The following is a 24,324-nucleotide window of genomic DNA, read 5'->3' on the forward strand; positions in this document are numbered from 1 at the left end:
ATTTAGGATTTACTCAAGGTCGTTAAACTGCGGTCTGATAAAGAAGCCGTTGCGTATTGAAATTATATTGTCTTGCCAAGAAAGGGCAGGCTCATATCCGGATGTAATCAAAATCAAACCGGAAACGTTATTGAACCGTGTATGTTAATCATAATTGACTTTCTATCCTTAACCTTGACAACGCAGAACGCAATCGTAGGAAACGTTCGATATTCTCTAGAGTTTTCACACATTAATACTTGTCACAGGTTTCAGTCGTTGCGTATTACGGAGTCTCTCTGTACCACACACATCAATGTCGAGAACATTAATTACATTTTATTGATGGGCGTTCAAATCTGAATAATTCACACGTGGGATGTTCAGAGGGCATGGACCAGACCTGGTGTATGCTCGCCTTCAGACATTTGTCTACACGCTTCAAAGGAACTCTTACGTCGTACAAGCTCTGTACAGTAAGCGATGATGTATTTTAACAGCAGACAATTGCTATGTTAAAAATGAATGATTTGGAGCAAAGGTCGACATGTTGTGAAGTTGTTTTCCCCTTATGTTCAGACAAATTGTATATTTTCTATCAATTTTGTATGAATATATTCAAACAATATATATTTCGTATCGGCCTTTCTCCCGGTTTTTCCGGAACTAAGAAAGCCCGCGAACAAATAGTATGCGTACAGTGTATATGTACTGAAGTTCATGAAATCGCACGTGAAATCCCGTCATTTAAATTTACCTTCATGATCAGTTTCGAATGAGACTGCTTGTATTAAGAAAAGTTGGTTGAAAGGGTTTTATTCAATCAAATTATGATTTGATGTTCAGCTTAACTTTGTATGTCTTCGTGTGTTCAATTTAACTCTATATAACTCGGTGTGTTCAATTTAACTCTGCATAACTCCGTGTGTTCAATTTAAATCTGTATAACTCCGTGTGTTCAATTTAACTCTGTATAACCCCGTGTGTTCAATTTAAATCTGTATAACCCCGTGTGTTCAATTTAAATCTGTATAACTCCGTGTGTTCAATTTAACTCTGCATAACTCCGTGTGTTCAATTTAAATCTGTATAACCCCGTGTGTTCAATTTAAATCTGTATGTCTTCGTGTGTTCAATTTAACTCTGCATAACTCCGCGTGTTCAATTTAACTCTGTATAACTCCGTGTGTACAATTTAACTCTGTACAACTCCGTTTGTTCAATTTAACTCTGTATAACTCCGTGTGTACAATTTAACTCTGTACGTCTTCGTGTGTTCAATTTAACTCTGTATAACTCCGTTTGTTCAATTTAACTCTATATGAATCACTCCGCTACCAGTACCCATTCGCTGTCTCAGACTTTCATCTCGGGTTTTTAAAAGGTAGTAATCCTATCTATCGTGAAGAATCTGTTACTGAAATGATACCATGTTCGCGCGGATATAAGTGAAAAAATCACTAATAAGAGGCAATTATACACACTTTCAGGAGAGTCAACACTTTTCTCTGAAACAAATTGATACCAATTTTCCGAGTGGTCCAAGAAAATCAGTAAAATTGTTTCAGAAGACGTTTCCCTGGAGATTTCGATTTCCGGATGTTTTAGGATAGATGCCGTATTTTAACTATACAATTTTAGCATAGCCTTTCTACAATTATTGACTCCAGTATGTGAAAGCTATGTTAGCATGGCGACCATAACCGTCTTTCCAAAAACCTATCAAAATGTCGTTATAACAAACACGATATATTTGATTTAAAAGATTATATCGTTGGCTAAACAAAATCTAGATGAAAAACCGTACCATACGGCTTTGTAGAATCAATCGAAATGTAAATTGAAGTTTTCAATATCTTTATATAGTTTATCATGTACGAGTCCGCCGAGACACCCGCAACATCAAACACGTGCCTAATGCTAAGTACACAGAGCGCCCGAGTCCCGTGAAAAAAATAATTCTTAAAAACAAGCATATCTGGAAAGTGAAATTGAAAAGGAATTGAATTTCTTGTTTTTGTCTGAAGTCACAATAAATTTACACATGTCATCGATCCTCACGCGAACACGGAACTTGTATGTATTTTGTAGGTATGTATGGCGCGTGTCTGTACCTCGTATGTCAAGTTGTCACGCGCAAACATATAATATGTAATAGGTACAGTTGGTACGATCTAAAAGGGTTCACGGAAGGCCTCAAAAGTGAGGGCAAGATTTTAGAGATATAGAGATGGATGAATGTGTTTAGATTTCATAAAAGCAGACCATTTTTCACCTTTTAGCTGAGTGACTGCAATAAGCAAGAAATATAAAAACGCCGTGTACGAATGTTTATGGAAGTTCCTTCTATTGCATACCAATTATTTAAATGCGGTTTTAGACATAAACCAATATTGCCGAAAGGTTACCTGCGATTTTAACTTACTGGGGAACGAGGCTGATAGATTGCGTTACGTTCCGGTACAGGAGACTAGCGATTTACGATCCCTTCAAGGTAGCGTATACTGTTGTTCTAAATATAGATATTTCGCATTCGCAGCATTTTTGTCTTGTTAGGGATTTCTTCCTCGTCTCCGGTTGGATTAACTATCTATTAGCATTTGAATGGCGTCATTAGTTCAGTAGTTGCTTGCAAGTACGACTCGATCTGGGGCGGAAAAAAAAACACACTAAACTTGTACATTGTTGCTGAATAATCACTTGAAATCACAAGACGGTTTTTCGTCTAAAAGTCCTCACTTTTCTCCTTAATCCCCAAACGTCAGACACTAAAGATAATTCACGTCAGTTACGATGAATGTAAATAAACGATTTGCAGGTAAATAGGTAAATTACTGTCAATTAAATACTTTGTATAAATGACGCCACGCAGGGGGAGTAGTTAATTGTTTGGCATTTCGTCGGTGTTATATGAAGTTAGGACAATTTAAGTCTTTACTCAGGCGTTTTATGAGATCCGCTAAATAAGAAAACAAATAAAGACGTAATATTTCATTGAACGGTTGTATTCCGTGAAGGGTTCGGTAGCTCGTTACATAACATTCAAGAGAAGAACATGTATTAGAAAGAGAAGAAAGTGTAAAGAGAAGAAAAATGTCTTTGTGGATTTTGTGAATTATTTAAAGCGTCGATGGTTCGTAGCAATCCTCACTCAACGTTTGATATCTTTGTCCTCTGAATCGCAAAATAAACTGACCCGCAACACTTAGCTGATAATGCTGACTAAAATACACCGAAAGTGTTTTCAGAGGCTCAATTACAAAAGAAGTAAACAAGAAAATAAAAAGGTTAGCGTCTGGCCGTGTTTTTGGTAATGCGAGCCGCGTAAGATAAACTTGAGCATTATGTCCTTGCCGATACCAATAAACCATTACTGTATACAAAACCGAGACGGACACCGCGACATCCTTTCTGTGTAATTACCACGCGCCATTGTGTGAGATCTGACCACAGACGTACTGGTCAAGTTCCGTAATAGGGCCCGGGATCGTTTCGCTATACTTATGTGGTCATTTCCGACTACCACGCCCCTTCTCTCCCCGCCCATCCCGGATAAAGCTGACCCACTACCCTACATGCCAAGTCGTGATATATTCCTGTTTGGGGGTAACATGTATACCTGACCAAACGCGCGCAAACTCATTATACCGGAAATTACCTCAGTATAAAAACGGAAATGACTAATATTTTTGAGAGACAAATAATTCATCATATCAAAATACCAAATATCATTTCGGGATCAAGATTGAGCAGATGCGTTTTGTATGGTCGATACTTTGTGAAATGTGGTATCGCGGCAACTCCAGAACAAACAACAAATCATTTGTAGAAGAAAAAAAGAGATTACGTTTTCACCACGCTCTATAGGCAGTTTTTCAGTTTATTACTCTGTCATGAACAAAAAGTGGGCGCTATGTAATTTATCGAACTGTATACATGTTTACGCTGTCTTGAGCAGATTTCAAATCTCTTTAGAATCGGTATCGAACCAGGTCTAATGAATCGTGAGGAGTTGTCGGGCCGTCAACTTCTACTTTACACTTTCCTTTAGACTGCGTTCTAAAGAATGGATAATATCAACTCCACACTTTATCAATAAGTCGTATTCAACATTAAATTCCCTGTCCGACGATAGCCCATGGACCCGTTGTCGGTATATTGATTGTCGTGTTATGTACATACGTCTTACAAACATTAACACGCTCAAGATATGCATGGGCCGTCCCTTACACGCTTGACTTTGTGACGGGTTCTTTTAATAGACATACAAGTACGTCCAAGACATTTCTGACGGCTTGCACGGCGAGACATCGGCGATCGACATTTTCCACCCTGATACCCTTATAGGATTTGAATGTATCTCCGTGTCTCGCGTTAGGCGCGATCGCAGGGTCCATATAATTCACAATCACACGAACATTATTGGAACAGGACGCTGTAGATAGCTATGGCTCGAGAATGCGTGAGTTAAGTTCAAGTACAGAACGTTTTCCTTATCCCGGCACGGTCTGTAATAATAACTTAAGACCCACTTCCTCTTTGGGGATTCGAAGGCTCATGGCAATTTCGAGGTGCAAATAGTTTTAGCACAACAACAAAACAAACGCACGGCATAGTTTAACTGAATACAGCAAGCCTCTTATCAATATCTGCTAACTAACTATGACATTGACCATTCAAGAGTTCCATTTCTTAAAAACCTAAATCTTTCAAAATATTTTGATGTCAATTCATTCATTAAGTTTTGGTCAATAGGGTTAATCGTCGTTTTACTGCCATTGTGCAATTGTACAAGGATGGTTTGGTAATATATTGAATGGGTCTACATTGGCAGAGTATTTGTCTCAAATACAAGTAGTTTCTAAAGAGGATTTGGAAATACTACAGACAGGAATATCGGCATTTTAAAGGGGTGCATACTATTTTGATATGAATTCATTTAGTGTTTGGTAAATATGACTTATATTCATATACATGTAAATTGAAGTGTTACTACATACAAACGAAGTCATGTTGTATATAAACTTAACATGCATTACTCTATAAAACGAGAGACAAGCGAAGGTCATTCGACCGGGTTTCAATGACAAGTTTATATGCAATTCCTTGAAGTATTTGCCTTTACGATTTACTTCCTCAATAGTCAATGGTATTTAGTTACAAATATACGTAAATTACTTTAAAAGATGGAAATTCTTGCCCCTCGTGACATTAATTTAAAAAAAAATACGTGGATTTCCCCGGAAGTTGAGTATCGAGTCCTATTGTTTTCTTTGTCCGCTATACAGGAAATGGCATTCATTACCTTAACAATGCCCTGGTATGTGTATGTTTCTTTTCTCCGTTGGCATTGTATGCGAGAATCACAGCTTTGATCCTTAAACAATACAAAATTTAACTAAATAGCTATCTAATTATCTTTAATACTAAATGATTATTCGCCCTGATGTGTTACGTAGGACTACACAAAAAAATGAGCATGTGCTTATTAATTCATATACATAATGTAACAAGTCCAATCTAGGTCTGTGTATTCTAGATTGATAGATTGACAAGCAATCAAATGGACGAGTATTCCGCACAAAATGTGACACATCTATCATAGACGATACAAAATTGAATTTCGTTCGTAATTTGTGTTTCAAGGGCGTCTAAGCAAACTTAACGGGCCTAAGACAACGGTAAACTATTCATTTAGTTAGAATTTACTGCCGACTTATTCAAACTCAAATGATTGACACCACTTTCCTAGAATTCCAGAATACGGTTTACTTCCAATATCACATATATCCAGTATTCAACAACTGCGCTGCTCATACTAAAGAGTATTTTATATTTTACCCGGAAGCAACGCTTTCCACTAAAACCGTTCAATGCATTTACAATTTAAGGTCGAAATCAATTTTACCTACTATTTGACTTGGTTCTCTTAAAAAAACCAATAATGTACATTTTCTGAAGGCTTTAAATCGTCTGAACTGACAGATTTAAGGAAGAGTCAGATCATTACGTGTTTTCCGGGCACCTGCGTCAGACTTCAGCTTACGGCGATAGTTTGAGTGGAGAGGGCTTCATTCTAATCTCTCGGCTTTAATGAAACCCAATGAAAGAGAAATTGGCGAAGATTAAAAATGAAAGCGTTTTTGTTTGTTCAGCTAATACCTGATGTCGTTATCAGCGCGGAAATTCTTCTAATCGAAAACTGGATGCCTATATCCGAGACGTATCTTTGATTATCAGGCTTTCGACACCCAACAAGTTTGTGTGAAAGATAGTATTATAAATGAGACGTCGCATGTACGCACGCTGTCAGCTGATTAACTTTAAAAGAGGGTAGGTAAGTTAGTTACCCCCGGGAATCCGTTGTCACCTTATTCCCCGGCCACACGTGACCATGATCCTCTCGTAAATCCCTGTGGAAAGCTCGCGATAGGAAACGGAACACCCGTTGCCCGAACACGGGTAAAAGCACGGCTTTAAATCTCTAATTTCGGGATAACATTGTACTCCCAAGTTTCATCAAATCCCTCTGCATCAAAGGGTTTTAGAAACGTTATGCCAGAGCTATGTGGAAACACCCGCTTTCTGTTATGAGGTCAATATCACAAGGCCCGATGTGTCCTTGTCGCTTAATTAAATGGGGCTTCTATGTCAAAAGGCCAGTCAGGTCTACATTATATACGAAATTAACTAGCTATGATCTATTTAAGCGGTTCATCAACGATAGTAAGATGCTGCGCTTCATTCTTAACGGTTCATCAACACAATAACGTCATACAGGGCCACACGGTAGTCTTAACGGTCCATCAACACTATAACGTCATACAGGGCCACACGGTAGTCTTAACGGTACATCAACACAATAACGTCATACAGGGCCACACGGTAGTCTTAACGGTCCAACAACACAAAAACGTCATACAGGGTCACACAGTAGTCTTAACGGTCCGTCAACACAATAACGTCATCAACGCAAAAACGCCATACATGGCCACACGGTAGTCTTAACGGCCCATCAACACAATAACGTCGTACAGGGTAACACGGTAGTCTTAACGGTCCGTCAACACAATAACGTCATACAGGGCCACACGGTAGTCTTAACGGCCCATCAACACAATAACGTCATACAGGGTCACACAGCAGTCTTAACGGTCCGCCAACACAATAACGTCATACAGGGTCACACAGTAGTCTTAACGGCACATCAACACAATAACGTCATACAGGGCCACACCGTAGTCTTAACGGTTCATCAACACAATAACGTCATACAGGGCCACACGGTAGTCTTAACGGTCCAACAACACAATAACGTCATACAGGGTCACACGGTAGTCTTAACGGTCCATCAAAACAATGACGTCATACAGGGCCACACGGTAGTCTTAACGGTCCATCAACACAATAACGTCATACAGGGCCACACAGTAGTCTTAAAGGTCCAACAACACAATAACGTCATACAGGGCCACACGGTAGTCTTAATAACCCAACACCACATTGAGGTCATAATGTGTCACACGGTCGTGTCTTCATCATCACAATAAAGTCATATAGATATACAATGAGGTCATAAGGTGCCACACATCGGCATACATGGAACACTAAAGAACCACCGACATCGTACGGTAGAAAAAGGGAAGATGGAAAATTGCCAAGAAATATGGAAGCATAAAAGTAGTCATCTTCGCTAACCAAGCGTTACTCTACGCTAAGCATGGATCTTAGCGTAGAGTAACCCTTGGTTAGCGAAGATGAAAAGTAGTAGAAATGGTATTTAGTCTCGAAGACGACTACAAGGATTCTGGCTCAAATGTTGATAATGATAACTTCTGCTAAAAGTATACGTTTTAACGCGGTTACACGGTAGTAGGCCATCAAAACCAACAAAGTCAAGCTGCCTTTCGAGGTCAAGAATGAAATATATTCGCCAATGAAGCTAATAGATGAAAAAGTAGTCATCTTTCTCTCTTAATAAAAATCTCGTATTCAACAAGGACGTGTCCGGGTCAAAAGGTTATGATCTCAACGATGGAATTAACCTTCAACAGCGAAGCTTAAGTAAAACAAATGTTTGTCAAAAACACTTCTAGATTTCTGTAAGGAGTCATCCCATTAACACAAACAGCCAGAATGAATTATCCCCTCGTTTTGGAAAACAAACATCTTGAAGATGAAGTATCTGAGCCGTTTGTTTACCAGGTCATTAAGTACGTCTGGTGCTCGTTTGCTGGCCATTGGACGGCTCGACAGTGGTCAGCTACCGGACATATCGTAAATTGGCGAGGAGGAGATAATCAGTCTATTGATCGACTGTATTATGACGCCCTGCGCGAGATGATTGGTGTACTTTACGTAACCGATGGGGGAATCTTCCTAACTAATGACCCTCAATACGACGATTATACTAGACTCTTGCCGTCTTGGCATTTACGGTCGTGCGCTAACAGTACGACTCAGGTTTATCACGGCACAAAGACGTCGTGGATTTCACTTTGTCTTCTCTAATCGATAAGAACAATGTATACGTGAGTATACTGTGTAGTACCATATTAATACGTTCAATTAGAAAGTGACAGATCTGCGGACTGGCTGCCTAACACCACTTCTAAATCTAAAACGATCCATCTTCATCCTCAAAAAACTAACACCTAGATTCGTGTTAACATCTACACATCAAATTGCATGCAAATTTACCATTGCGGCGTGCAACATATAACATTTAGCTGCCTCGGCAAAGCTATGCTTCTTATTCTTCTCTTTTCTCTGTTACAATAGTATCCTATTATTCCGTTTTTGGATACAAAAACAGCTGCATAACACTTTATTTTATATTCCTGTTGCGTAACGCAAGGTTGTGTCGTTACGCTCTGCCTATTGTGTTTTAATTTTTACTTCAAACTTTCCTGACGGGCTATAAGTGTTCTTCAGTAAAGTATTCAAATGTCAGTTCCGGTTCATCCTTACCTTTCGGTATTTTATTTTTAACTTTCGTTTTCCTATTACTTTGCATGGGAACTGATGTTGTTTGTGTACTTTGTCACTCCTCGGTGACAATCACACTCTTTATGCACTTTTGTCGGCCGTTCACGACAAGTCAACGCAAAAACGACACGAATTGTGATGATTTTTCCTGGTTCTGATGAAAATCTGTTGTTTTTAACGAAAATCTATTATCACATAAAATTGAAATTACTAAAGAGCTTCGTTTTTACATGTTGTAATTGATTTGTCGGATCCAGAGTGCAACACACGAATTACGATTTTTTATACAGTCTTGTCCTTCTTAATTAAGAAGGGAGCACTCTCGTTAATAGGTTCACAGTCTGTCCGTGGGGGGCCTTATTTCATGTAATGAGAAAATATTACACTTCCTATTACTGCAGAAAACCTCGTAGAATACGAAACGTAGAACTGAATCCGTTTGAAATCTTGCTACGATGACAGAAAATTGACATTGGGGACCGGAATGTCACAACAGCGATATTCCCGAAACCGAATATCCGGATTAACGATTTTTTTGTTTTTTTTTCGTTTTTTTTTTGTTATTTGTTTTCTTTTGGAAATAGGGAGGTCACTGAAGACGGATCAGTCTGTCATAACTCCGAGTCTAGACCAGCCCAACTCCTCAACGAAAAGCTTCTTTCATTTTTTTTTTTTCTATTGCATGTTACATGGTATCAATTTAAACATTTTCTATATATACATTTATACATAATTTATATTGACCGGAAAAAGAAACACAATGAGAAATTGCCCGGATGACGGAAAAACAAATATTTTAAATAATGTAATAATGATGTAATCGGCCACTCTGTCGTCTGTGGAAATTTCATCCATGTACGTTTTACATCTGTATGCACCCTCGTCAATTAAAAAAAGAAAAAGTCTGTGTATTGTTTAGGCCAATGTGGTTTATTGTGTGCGCCATTTTAAAGAGGTGTCATTTTAACGGGCGTTAGTCTTGCTCCTAACACCTCTAAAATAACCCTATCCCCACTAAGACACACAGATTGTAACAAATTCTCGGGTCCCTGTAGAAATTACGAGTATTTTTCGGCAACCATTTGTGTACAGATTAGCAGGGTCGCTGGCTACTCGTGCTAATGACTCCACTCACAGTTCCTATTTATACAACTCCATGGGAGGTATAGAAAAGGTGTGCTCTTTGTTGAGTACGGCAATTCATTAGCCCCCTCAAAAGGTTCTGACCTAAATCTCCCTAAAATAAAGGTGAGTGGCGAAGTACAGTTGATCAGAATCGGAGATTTCATTCAAAGTGTCACATTCGACAACCAGTCTTCGCTTTCCTGACATCCGATTCATTCAACAGGGGGATACGATTTCGTTTATAGAAATCAACACGAGTACTTGAAGTACGATGTATATTTTTCTCGTTCTGTTAAAAGTTGTCAAGGGATAATTGATGAGAACGATTATGATTTAATCGATATGATACAAGAAAAATGTTTTGTGGAAAAAGTAATGGATATCTTCTGGCGAAAATTATGACGTTTAGGAGAATTCTAAACAAACGAACGACCAGTGTGAATGGACTTGCGCCATAAAAACAGTCGATGAAGCTAATGGGAACATTATATACGAGACGCCATTGTGTAGGATATGGACATACCCAAAACAGTATACCACGAGCGATCGCCTCCGTCTGTCGATTCCCGTTATCTTCTGACACCTAACCACGTGCCACAGCGGTAGAAAAATGACCTGGAAATGGAAAATTAATCACTTATAATTGGAAATAAGAATACTGGAGATTAAATGCCAAGAGTTCGTGTTTCTCAGGCTGAGGTAAAAGGTAAGATATCATATTTGAGCTCTTCACAAGCCAGGGGGTCAGACGCGACGATAATCGTACAACAAATGGGGGACATTTGTTTGTAGAATTTGGCGGCAAACACGTCAACTGAAGGACGGGAGTTTTCACTTTAATCTGGTTTCGTGTAAACGACTAAATCATCTCTTACAAGCTAAGAAGTCCCAACATTCTTACTAGACTTTTCTTCCCCATGGAGATCACGTTGTCTTTCTCTCAACACGAACGGACAAAATACAACCATTCAGGTATTTTTTCTCCCTTTCTCATAAAAGTAAACACCACTTTAAAGGGAGGATTAGATCCGTACATTAAAGATTTCTCATTTTTGTTTGACAGTTAAATGCATTTTCGTTCAGACATGACGACAACTTCTCGTGATAAAAGATCAACTCCGTTGCAATTTACAAGGTCAAATTTAAAGCCGGAAGGTCGTTTATTGAGGTTGTGAAGTCGTGCTTTAAAAACGCAAGTTTTTATGAAATATTGAACCAGCATGATGATTAAAAATCAAATAATTTTAGAAAGTTCTGTGAGAAATATACTCCCATACGAATTCTCTTGAACATAACATTTATGATACCCCATTTCGAAATTTATGATGACGTTTTAGTATATATAGATATATGTTTAGGAAATGGGAAATGTGATTTTTAAAATGATTCGGTGCCAACGACTTGTAAAAATGTAATCCCATATATGGGGGGGGGGGGGGGGGGGGCTGATAATATATCTGAGGTCGTTTACCTAGTAAAGGTACAATTAACATTAAAGTATAGGGCCTGTTGGAGGTCACAAAGCCAGTAAGTTGAGTACAATGTAAACTTGGATTCCTCTTGAGAGAAACCAGCATCTTCAAACTTGACAAAACTTAATTGGTTAATATTTCTAAAATGTTAAGAACATGTACAGTGTTAATTGGTTGATATTTCTAATATGTTAAGAACATGTTGTACAGTGTTTTTATGTGCATTGAGAATATGTCCAATTTGATATGTGCTCTATTAACATGAGTCAATTATGTATAAAAAATGAGATTTTAAGAAACAGTGGACATCATTTCTAATTTGCTAAGATGAGCTGAAAAGCTCAAAGCTCAGTATATTATGAACCTGAACTTATTAGAAGTATAGATATCAAACCTCTGGTTTTCAACATCACATTGTCATGGTCAAACAACATCTACCCCGAGGCCATTCAGCTAATATACAATTACCATGATGTATGATGTCATTACCATAACCCTAGGGGGGCTATTGTAATAAACTACCTGGGCATACCTGACTGACCACAGCATGGTCACTGGCATGGTCACTTGTATGGTCAGTTTTGGTCAGTCTGAAGGAGAATCCTTGACAACTGGACATACTTTAGTCAACCTGAGGTCTTGACATTCTATAAATAATACTTTTATAGAACTTGCCTAACAGGGTTTTCTATTGTTAGCAAAATGTTCATGAGGAAGAGATCCATTAGTAAAAAAATACATTTGTTGATTTATCAATTACAAATATTTGGGAAAACAGTCCCTAAATTATAACATTTTAATGCCTTTCATAAATCATACAAACATTTTTTTTACTATCACAATACACAAACATATTTTTGTTTTATAAGAAAATTACAAAGTAAATATTTTCACATGAAGTGCATATCTGAAGATTTTTCAACATTCATGAAATTAAATATTAAAAATACTGTTTGAAAGATTAATTTTCACAATATTATCAGGAATATTTTTTGATGGGTCCATTTAGAAGGTAATTACTAGTACAGTGGAATCTGTGACTGGAGACCAACTGTTTTACCTGTGAATTTCTTACCTGTATTTGTTTACCTTTGTTATTTACATTATGTGTGAGAGTATTAATGACTTGCCTATGAAATATTGAGCACCTTGTGGTATAGACTGACTAAGTGTGTTGGGGGGGGGGGGGGGGGGGGGATTGGGGTTTTGGCCATGAAATAGCCATCCCACCTGGTGCAGCTGCTGAATCGATATACCAATTTTTACCTGTAATTATATCCGGGTAAATGTATTTATCTGTCGTAATTAAGTCCTATCAAAGGTGTACAAAGTAATTTGACTGCCCTTAATAACACTAAAAGTTTGATGTTTTGATGTTCAGGTGTGGCGTGAAGATACTAGGTAATGGAGGTCAGACATATTAGTCCGCACAGAAAAAAAAAATTATACACGGATCAAAGGTTTTGTAAGGTTGATGGAAGTGCATGTACAAGTTCAATTGGAAGTTTCAATTCCCCAAGACAGAAATTTATAGTAGACATGATTTCTACAAGACTTCAAAACAGAATTAACATGTAGTTACTTGGTGCTCTGCAAATATCATTATACTGGGCCTAAGAAGAATCACGCAAACAAAATCTTCTTTGACCTTTTTTTTTTCAATTAAAGTAACTAGATTATTTTTTGCCAATCAATTTAAACAATTACTATTAAAATATGAAAAATATTTTTATTTCAGACTTAATCTTATCTGATTTTAACAGCTTCTGTAGTCTGTGTAAAACCCTTAGAAAGTTTTAAAACTATTATTTTGCTCAATTTCATTTTTTTTCTCAAATTAATATCTTGAAAAAATGTAATTGGAAATCTGATTATAGTTATTTTCAATTACTTTGAAATGTCAAGAAATATGAAAAGTGATTCTTTGACATTTCATATTTGAAAATGTAATAACAAACATTTAAATGAAAAAAATTAAACTTTCAGTATATTAATAAAGCCATGAGAAATTTCCTTTTTGGGAAAAATTAGAGAATTTAATGTCAGGTTTCATGATCAACATTCAGTCACTGTTAAAAATGAATAAGTTTTGTGCTCAATTTTTCTAATTAACCAAAATAAACAATCAACTTAGTGCTAATTGAATACAATTATATATATTTAGTGTATAAATCTGTTAATTTGTTTTCATTTCATTTAAAAATCTGAGAGTCTTTAATTTTACACAGCATATTGCCATGCTAACTTTCCTACAGAAATTTGCGTTGAATCGATACATACTGATCTTCGATCGTTGTTTTGAGCTTGCTCTATCAAAAATACAAATTAAAACCTGCTTGTACATATATCTTATAGAAATTCATGTTTATTTTGTTAATATGTATCCAATACATGTTTCAGAGTTGTGACATTTTAGTGAACAATTTGTGGTAGGAGAAATTTCTTTGATGGTATAGCATGTTCATATCTGCAAAGTACAAAAAAGGAATTTGACATGGAAATCAAAGGCAATGATTTTTGCTCACAGAGGCAGATAGAGGGAGGAAAATAAGGCTTGAATTACGAGCTGCTGCATCGGATATAGCTACAAACAGCCCGAGTCTGTTTGTAGCGAGATGGTCATTGTCGGGTCAATTATATATGTTATTAATTATCAGTCGAGAACACATGTTACCAATGAGCTAAACACCCCGGTAATGAGTCAGCCCGGTTTAGTACCAATACACATCACATGATAGCAGAGATGTATGGTTTCATGTGACTATGAATGCCATATTGTACCAGTAAGTCATTAGCAGAACAAACAACAAATAATATTATTATACATAAATTATGTACAAAGCAGCAATATGAAATTATGTACACACATACAGGGCTATCTTCCGAACTATTTCTAAGGGTTTCGATTAAATCTGTTTTATGAGAAGTCTTTTATGTGTGAATCGTAGACAATCATTGGTGCCAAGGTGACTGAAGATGGTAAAAAAAATAGATATTTTTCCCCTGTAGGAAATACATACCTGTCGACTAAGAAAGTAAACGAGAAAAGAAATTTAATATTGAAATATTTCAGAAAATATCTTATAAATAAAGTTTAAAAAACATAAAATCCTTTCAGATCATACATTTGCTAATGTCTTGGCAACTCATTTCAATCTAAATGAAGACTTTTGTAAAAAAAAAAAAATTACACAGTAGTGTTGTTTCAATGAATTTAGTCAAATTCATACTGAATTTAAACAGTTGAACCTGCTTGTCTAAGGCTACTTTATTATAAAACCTACATATATCTATATAGGCCACCCTGTTTGTTTTATTCCAAATTATAAGAACCCCTAAAAGCTACCTGCTTATAAAAGTCACTTTCCTCAGGTGCTTGCAATTTTCTTAATTCTTATTCTTTTAGTGGCCTCTATAAACAGGTAAACTAATATACAAACATGTATCTATGATGTTGGCTGTTGAGCTGTTTTTCTCGAATCTGACTTCACTTCATTTTGAAAACTGCATTAATAACATTTCTTATAATTTTACAAAGCTGATGAAATATATGAAATATCAAAGATATTATGCTTACATATAAAAATATATATATGCTATCACACTTTTTTTCATTTAAACATGTATGTAATATTACCAGTGTTGTGCAGTAGTAGTCTTCGAATTAGTATTTTCGAAGAGATTTCAATATCTTTTAGTTTGTGTGTGGTTTCTGTAGAGACTTATAATTATTGACTTAAAACTTATTGTCCCTTTCACTAGCTTATTGAATAAATTGTTAAATAAACAAACATCAGAACACTTCAGGACAATTTAATACCCCTCGTTAAGCTAAATTAACATCATTTTCAAAATAGTTTCAATTTTCAACCTATTCATTTATGATTAAATGATAACATTGGTCCTTTCAAAAAAATGGAATATTTGTTCTTCAAATAAGAACTTTCTTATACATTATAAAAACATCTTTGGTAATTGTTCACTCATTCAAGACTATGAAATTTAATTTGAAGCTTTAGCTTGTAATCCAACAAATTCCTTTCAAACTCAAGTAGTTTCCCTATGCCCGTCTTTTTCAGGAGTGGAACGATACCTTATAAAAACATATGACATGTTTCAGAGTGATATTCGACTGTACCCTCAGATAAGTTTCAAGCCTTTTAATGACAATGAACGGAAAGGTTTGCTCACGCAGCTATTTAAACTTAAAAATCATTAGAGGTTTTCCGATAGTCTCGGGACATGTATGCGGTTATGAGTGGCACTTTCTAATAGGTCACAACTACACCAACATGAAAACTACATTTACCTGAGCGGTATAAACAGTCATAATGTCAATTACTTGCTATTTCCACAATGGGTCGTTCTGATTGGCTGAAGTCGAGTGAGAGGGTGGGTCACCTGTACAGGTAGAGGGAATCTTAGTTGTAAATACAAACATAGGGAAGACAGGTGAGCCAGTGAAAGCCTTCTAGATTAACAACGGGAATGTATATACCTGTATACAGGTATGTCTATGTACAGGTAAAAACACAGGTATAACATCACGGCAGTAGACTTGGAACTCACAACTAGCATCAACATTTGCTTTTACACTTAACAGATTCTGCCTACTAAAAAGTTTCATTATAAGGGGATCACTGTGTTTGATCGGACGGATTACAAGTTTTCATACAAGACATTTATTGTGAATGTTGGCCGAGTCAGGCCCATTTTACAGGTGTTAGTCAGCTCGGTAGATAATCATTGTAGATAATGAAAGAAACCAATATTGATGTTAGCATGTCTTTTCAGGAGCACCCCCACCTACTAGTGACAACTGGCCTCAGAAACCTGGAATGATATACTGCCACGGATATATATGGACAAGGGAGCACTTTTGAACCAGTCGACCAGATGACTTCGACAAAATGTCATTTAAATTTCCTTTGGTGCTATTTTGTGTGTTTCTGACGATTTTAACAGTTTTCGGACAGGATTTAAGATATAACATCCCTGAAGAGGAATTTCCGAACTATTATATAGGAAATATTCGTGAGGATTTTAATTTATCATCACATTTCTTACCTGCTGAATCGGATGACTATGATACCTTGAAGTATAGTATTCTTTCGCAGACGACCGTTCCAGCATCATATTTCAATATTAATGAACGGACAAGTTCTCTCTTCACTAGTCAGAAACTTGACAGGGAGTCATTGGACCATTGTGAGTTCTCAACTGTTTGTGAGTTAGCCATTGATGTCATCGCCAAAGGAAGTAAAAGTACATTCTTTAAGAAAATAAAAGTTAATATTTTCTTATTGGACATCAACGACAATACTCCAACATTCACTGTGAATAAGACGAATTTGGAAGTATCAGAAGCATTCGTTGTTGGTTCCTCTATACCTATAGAGGGCGCTGTTGACAGGGATAGTTCTAATAATTCCGTTCAAAGTTACAATATTTCGGAACGAAATGTGCCATTTTCTGTGAAATTCGATAAATATGTGGATGGGAGTTCTTCTGTGAAAATTATCATTGACTCTAAGTTGGATAGTGAAACCAGGAATTTCTACCGATTACATGTTTTAGCGGTAGATGGCGCTGTTCAACAAAGAACTGGTACCATGACGGTGGATATTAGGGTTACAGATGTAAACGATAATGCTCCAGAATTCAGCCAATCAGTTTACAATATCACAATAGCAGAGGACACAGCGGTTGGCCAGGTGATCCTAAAGGTCAAGGCCACGGATGCCGATTCCGGTGCTAATGGCCAGGTCCTCTACCGCCTAAGTCCCCACCAGCTTTCCGTCATCCACACTTTCTTTGCGATCGACAATATCACAGGAGATCTCAGTTTGGTTCAACCTTTAGTTTATGAACGTGGCGAAGTCTACGAGATATTTATTGAAGCCACTGACAATGCCACAAAGCCACTTTTCACTCAGGCCACCGTTTACGTCACCATTCTAGATTCAAGCAATGATCCTCCAGAGATCAACATCAACTTGTTATCAAACGCAGATGTGGCCAAGATCTCAGAAGATGCAAATATTGGGGCAGCCGTTGCTCATATTGGAGTAACTGACGATGATAGAGGCGTAAATGGTGATGTGACTTGTCGTGTCCAAAGCTATTACTTCACCTTGGATACTATCGACAAAAATGAGTACAAGGTCGTTGTTCATAAACCTCTGAACAGGGAGCTCAAAGAAAAACACAAGGTCAAGGTCACATGTGAAGATTCTGGAAGTCCACCTTTGAACTCAACAGCAGAGTTTGAAGTGAAAGTTTTGGATGAAAACGACCATGCGCCGAAGTTTACACAACAGCTGTATCTTCCCGAAATCACTGAAAACAACCAATATGGAGCCATTTTACTCAGAGTGTCGACTAATGACTTTGATGCGGGAATCAACTCGGAGGTCATTTACTCCCTTGTTCCAACAAATAACGACAAGTTCTCGATTGACCCTGACACGGGTGAAGTTTTCGTAAATGTTCACCTTGACCGGGAAAATCTAACTCAGTTAGCATTTGATGTCATAGCGACTGACAAAGGAACACCTCCTCAAACTGGAACTGCGTCCGTAAGAGTCAGAGTTCTAGATGAAAATGATAATCGACCCAAATTTTCGGAGACAGTTTACACATTTTCAGTGACAGAAAATTTAAGTGCAAGTGTCCATGTTGGAAGCGTAAAAGCTTCTGACCCTGATGAAGGTCAAAATGGCATTGTAGAGTTTATGATGTTGCCAGTGTCGGATACGTCAGGAAATTTTCCATTTATAGTGTATAGCAATGGATCTATATACACAACGCAAGTTCTGAATCGAGAATTACAGCCACATGGATATAATTTTCGAGTGATCGCTTATGACCTTGGGTCACCATCTCAGAATAGCACGACCCATGTGACTGTATTTGTCGGTGACATTAATGATAATGGACCAGTTATTGTCTTCCCGACATTTGATAATAAGACCGTTAAGATCGTTTACAGTACAGGAACTGACCATGTGGTCACCAAGGTGATTGCGTATGACCCTGACCTTGGAGGTAACTCTAAGCTCTCCTATACAATTTTGCTGGATGATTTGACAAACCCGTTTTATATTGACCAAAACACTGGAGAAATCTACTTAGCAAAGCCCCTAGGGATCTCTGATATCCAAACCTATACTTTCACGGTTCTTGTGGAAGACAACGGGGTGCCGAGAAGATCTTCTATGCAAAATCTCACCATCATTGTCACGACTCCTGGGGTCAGTGGCGGTGACACGCCTTCTGACCCGGACAACCTTGTCATCGCTATAGTAATAACATGTGTAACAATTGTATTATCAATGGCGATTATACTCGTAATATGTATCATTAAACGGATAGACAGACAGAGAAAAGCGATGAACAAAAGTGCAAATAGTTCGGATTCAGATGACAAACGGAGGGACATGTATGACGCTATTAATCGTGACCTTGACAACGAAAGTAACAACCAAGCAGAGAAAAAAGTGAGTTTTTCGGTGGACTCGGATCCAAATCTCATCATATCTGCGTCTGACTCCAGTTCAAAGTTCCCCAACACGGCTCTCGGCGTTGAAGAGGTAAGGTTTACGAAATTTTATTCCATTCAGCAAACACTCAGTAACCAAAATACACTGTTCAAATACGCCTATACAATAATCGTTACAAAGAATTTCTCTTACTGCGTATAATGGTTCTATATAATAATCCACGTTTATTTTTAACATGTAAATTATATAATATGCAAGGAGTTGTTTACATTCCCTACCCCAGGTACAGACATTTATATTTAAGTGTCAGTCATTTTGTATTTAATGAACCCGGAACTCCCTTTTATTTCCCCCTCCCCACTAATGTAAGATGATCCATGCTGTATGTATCTAGCTACATTTGTACGAATCAGTGGTTTAGAAACATTAATATGCACGAAGAAATTTGTTCATTTTAGTTGATTAATAAATGTATCTGACTTGAACTGAAAATTCAACTACAAGTGATTAAATTTCAAATTTAAATAAAAAAAAACAAACTTTTACCTTTAAAACCACAGAGCTGCAGGTAAATTTGACGCTGCATTTAATGCTAGTAGTTACTCGACACGAATTGTAGCAAGGGACCTTGACTAACCTTCAGAACTGTGTTTTCCAGCTAGAATTTATTAGCATTCAGATCATGAAAGCAACCACGTACTTCTAGTTTGCATAAACATCTGAGAAATTTCAGACCTTTTTTTATGAATTTATACCGTGTAGCCCAAACAGTTTGCTTGCCTTTGGTAAACATGAATTCATTTTGAAAAACCTGACTGCCTTACAAGATTTGGATTTCCTTACAAAATGTATAGTCAAATTTTGAGAGCCTTTCAAAAGAGAGGAACATGGATTTTAACTTCTTTTATTCATGTGTAATTTATAAGAGCTATAAAGATTTATGTACAGTTTTCTTCATTTCAATTTCGTCTTTTAAAATTTCCAACCTCTCCATATAGGCACTTCCTTTGACTGACGAACAGTATTTACCTGTAAACACAGGTGAGAGCCAACCTGTGAGAAGGCAGGTAAAAATGCATTTGGATGCATGTCTAGTGTCATTATCCATTTCATTTCGTACAACAGCAGTAATGTATCATGTGGAAAACCATTTCTCAAACAGAGACCTATCCTAATAACTTTTTTTCCGGATTTTCAGAAAAACAATCAGGTACTTCAATTTGTTTTTTTTGTGTGAAAAGCACTTTATATTTAGATTATCTGTACAAAGACTAATAAACATTAAACAGGTGTTTTTAATTAAAAGGATATATATATATTTTTTTTGTTATTTGTTAAAAAAAAGATTTAATTGAAATAAATTATTACACTTTATTGAGCTTAATATACAAGGCTATTGTTTGGTTACGGGGTAATTTCATTCATAAATTCTTGTTAATGTATTTTCTATTTTTAACTTTCAATTTAGAAAACAAATATATTTCATTGACCTTTTAAAAGAAGTCATTTTGTTTGGCGATGGTTTTTGGTGTTTGTTTTTTGTATTCATAGATGTTGTTTGTCTTGATCAGAATGGTTTTTTTTCCCTAGCTCACATATTTCATTTATATATAAGGTTATGGTAGATTAGCTTTGTTGTACGTTTGTCAAAAAAATTTGCCATTTTTTTTTTACTCTTTTAAATTTCAATTTATTTCCTTTAATATCAAACAAACATATGTTTGTACATATTTGTAGAAGCACTTTTGATATTAATATGTTTGCATTTTGTCTATATCAAATTAAAGTCATGGTTGAAATAATGGACCTGATAGTAGATTCTTTGTCTTGTAGCTTAAATATTAATTGAGACACATTGAATTCCTATATAATAAATATTGCTATTGGAATGTAAAGAAAAATGATGGCTGTATAACTCCCCCCAAAAAAAATGCTCAAATAATATCCTTTGTAATGAAAAAAGGAATTGTGAGGCATTCCGTCGGTCATTGAAGATGTACCTGTCAAGCAGGTTGACAGAACGGCCCCCAAGGGCTCAATGATGACATAGTCAGGTTTAGATTTATTTATGTGGATCCCAAATACCACTTCTAGACAAGTATGGTTATTGGACTATATAAACCAATTAGTGAGAAGTCGTACCTGTTCAGGTTGACAGATACCTGTTCTAACGAGACAGGTTGGAAATAGATACTTATCAGTATATCTACTGCATATTTTCCTTTGTTTTACAATAATTTTGATATACAAGTCTCTACTGTGAAATAAGTAGCAGTTGAAATACTGGATACTCCGTTATATCAGATATTGCGATATAAAATATACCCCTTCTTATAATATTTTTATCTGTGTACAAAATTATCTCTATATTGCTTACCGGTGAGTAACAAGATAACTTTTGATGATATGGTCCATGGTCCAACATGAATTCCACTTATTATGATATTTTTTTGTAGTATAAGGAGGCACAGGGGCTAGACACAGCACAGGGGCTAGACACATCTATCCTCTGTGCTGGGATGAAGCGAGGGAGGGGGTGGGGTTGTGTTGTTCTAAACTAAGAACATTTACTTATACTGTGTTTGTAAAAATTATCAAAAATAACTTAATTATTTTATTAAAAAAGGGGGAAATAAGAAAGCTAAAGATATACTTCTATAAGAAACTATTAGGACACAAATACAGGACTCATGGACCTCTTCTGTTGTTTTACTGCATGCTAGTCAAGAAAATTATGACATTTTGAATGTTTTTCTTAATTCTTTTTGACATTTGAAAGATTTTTGACACTCACTGTATATTGAATTCATCATTTCATTTTACCTTTGTACATGTGATAAAGGCGTTTCCTTTTTATCTTTTTTTTCCCTTCTACATGTCGATAATGTTTAAAATGTCAAGTTAATGTTAAAGGCTGATCTTAGAAGTCGTAAACACTAGGAAATGTTTTAACAATAACCTGTAGCTAGGGACAGTTAGAAAATACCGTTAATCAATGTTTAAGAAAAAATTCTAATAAAGTTTTATGACAATAAAGCCTTTTCACATAATTCTCGCATTCTAACTGACAGAGTTCTCACATTATTAAATTCTTCCGAACAGATAATATTTCATTTCACAAATTACCTTTTCAATTCTTTTTATGTCTTTCTAAAAACATCAGGATGCTATTTAAAATTTCCAAAGCAATTTTATGATAATTGTTGTCGAAAATTACTCTGGGAGTTTATAATTGATGTTTTTCAAAGGGAAACCATATGTAAAACGAAACGCTCCGGTGTGAGTCACGCTGTCCCTGTAAAAGTGAAAAGGGGATTTGGGATCGGTAGATCGGAGTCGACTAGAGATAGGAATAATTCGTGTTAATTCTGTGTTTCCTATACGGGATATATCGTCGCCCTGTCCTTGTGCCCTGTGATTAGCCGTCATTAGAGCCAATTATTGTCAGACAATTAACCTTACATACAAATTTCTTTACCTGTGCTGTCTTCACATGGACAAAAAGGACCAGATTTCATTTATAGGGTATATTGTAGTCTGTCTTTCATTTAAAATCCTTTTTTTTTGGAGCTTTTGTATAAATTGAGAGCTTCGTTGACTGAAAGGAACTTCATCTGGCATAAGTGTTAGGTTTAAAGTATTTCAGATTGAAATGTAACAGGAAAATTTGTTTGAATTCTCCAGAGTAAAAAAATTCATAGGAAAATTTAATTCGAAAACTATTTCCTTTTCTTTGCTATGCAAATGCTTTTTTTTTTTTTAATGTGTGCTTTTGATAGTCTTTTTGCAAAGCTGCCATGTTTCAAACCGAGGAAAATTATTTTTATACAATTGTTAGTTTACACCATTTAACTGTATTCTAAGATTTTATGTAGTGCTTATAATCACCAACTTTACAACTGATTGGCAGCCGATGAAGTGAATATGAATTTCACAATTTCTGCAGCATTTTATAATTAAGACATCAATTTCAATCCCGCTGGACTAAAATGGTTGACATTCATGTGTGGTGACTGTGAAATTCAAATTGAATTATTTTTTATCTCTTGTCTGCAGAATATGATTTTGAACCTATTGAAATATTATTTTCCCTCTCATTACCATGGTAGTATGGCTTTGTGGAAGTGGTTGTCATGAATATAGATACAGTAGTAATTGTCTTGAAATCTAATAAATTTTCTGTGAACTTGATATACTCTGCTATTAGCCTGTTATTCTTTGAGGCATGCTAATAGGCAATCATTGTAAAACATTAAAATTTGAAAGCAAAAGAATTAATCGTCTTTTGGTATGCAACAAGAACATGTACTGTACATGATGCAAATTTGGTTGTGTGGCTGGAGACTATAAACTGCTTCAAATTTGTAAAATTTCTGACTTTTTTTTATTGAATATAGATTTGAATACTTCACAATGTTTTAGGTCTTTCAACAAATACTGTTTAAGCTAAAAGGATAATCTTAAAACATAAAAGTGCAGATTCTATTTAGTTTTCAAGTGATATTTCGGAAAATAAAAAAAAAACTTCAAAATTCAAATAAGGCCTTATAAAATAATCAAAGTGAGGCTGGCTTACTTTTAAGGACATGGTTGTATTCTAGTCAGGGAAAAATGTCCAGAAATCTTTTTAAAATTTCTTTTTTCATATTTGATGACGAATTTGGATTTGATTGGATGTGCCAGTATATGACTTGTACGGTCAAATATCAAAGTTCAATGATTGTTGAATTACAAAGTAATTAATTCTGATGACATTGTCAAAAAATTCGCTCATACTTGAGATGTCATCTTTTAATCTACATATTTTAAATAAAGATCATATCACATAATTGTGACCCTTCCTCCATTGTCGTTTTTGAAAAACATCTTCACAGTTTAGTAATAACGGTATTTAAATTCAAAGTCATTCACCGCAACAGAGTATTTTATAGATATATTGGAAAGTTCAAACAGGATTTGTCAATTTTAGCCTGTCAATATAGTTTTGAAACACCTTTTATCATACCTATATAAGATAGATCAAGATATTTTAACACGATCATAAATTTTCGAAAAATGAGAGTGAGAAATAAATGGTTAGATAAAGATCTGAAAATTTACGGTTATTATAGGTGCTACACAAAATACCCACCTTCTGATAAAAAAATTGTGTGATTTTGAAATTCCAATTTAGATAATGTGACTGGGATTCGATGATTGACGACCTACAGGCGAATTTCCGATATTGATTAGATATTTTTCGGATGAACTGTCCATCA

At 36.0% G+C, this 24,324-nt stretch overlaps 1 protein-coding gene across 5 annotated transcripts in view; it reads left to right on the forward strand.

The window, feature by feature from the left end:
• The window catches only part of LOC117329678 (protocadherin alpha-6-like), a 69,206-nt gene that overhangs the window by 25,926 nt on the left and 18,956 nt on the right, over nucleotides 1-24,324 (forward strand). For 2 of the 5 annotated variants that reach the window (XM_033887749.1, XM_033887750.1), the window contains exons 2-3: nucleotides 16,359-19,156; nucleotides 20,065-20,133. In XM_033887749.1, coding sequence (XP_033743640.1) covers nucleotides 16,475-19,156; nucleotides 20,065-20,133 — 2,751 coding nt within the window. In that variant the 5' untranslated portion in view covers nucleotides 16,359-16,474. The other 3 variants (XM_033887751.1, XM_033887748.1, XM_033887752.1) reach the window with 3 other exon arrangements.

The sequence above is a fragment of the Pecten maximus genome, chromosome 6 (assembly GCF_902652985.1).
Source record: "Pecten maximus chromosome 6, xPecMax1.1, whole genome shotgun sequence".
Taxonomy (NCBI): Eukaryota; Metazoa; Mollusca; class Bivalvia; order Pectinida; family Pectinidae; genus Pecten; species Pecten maximus.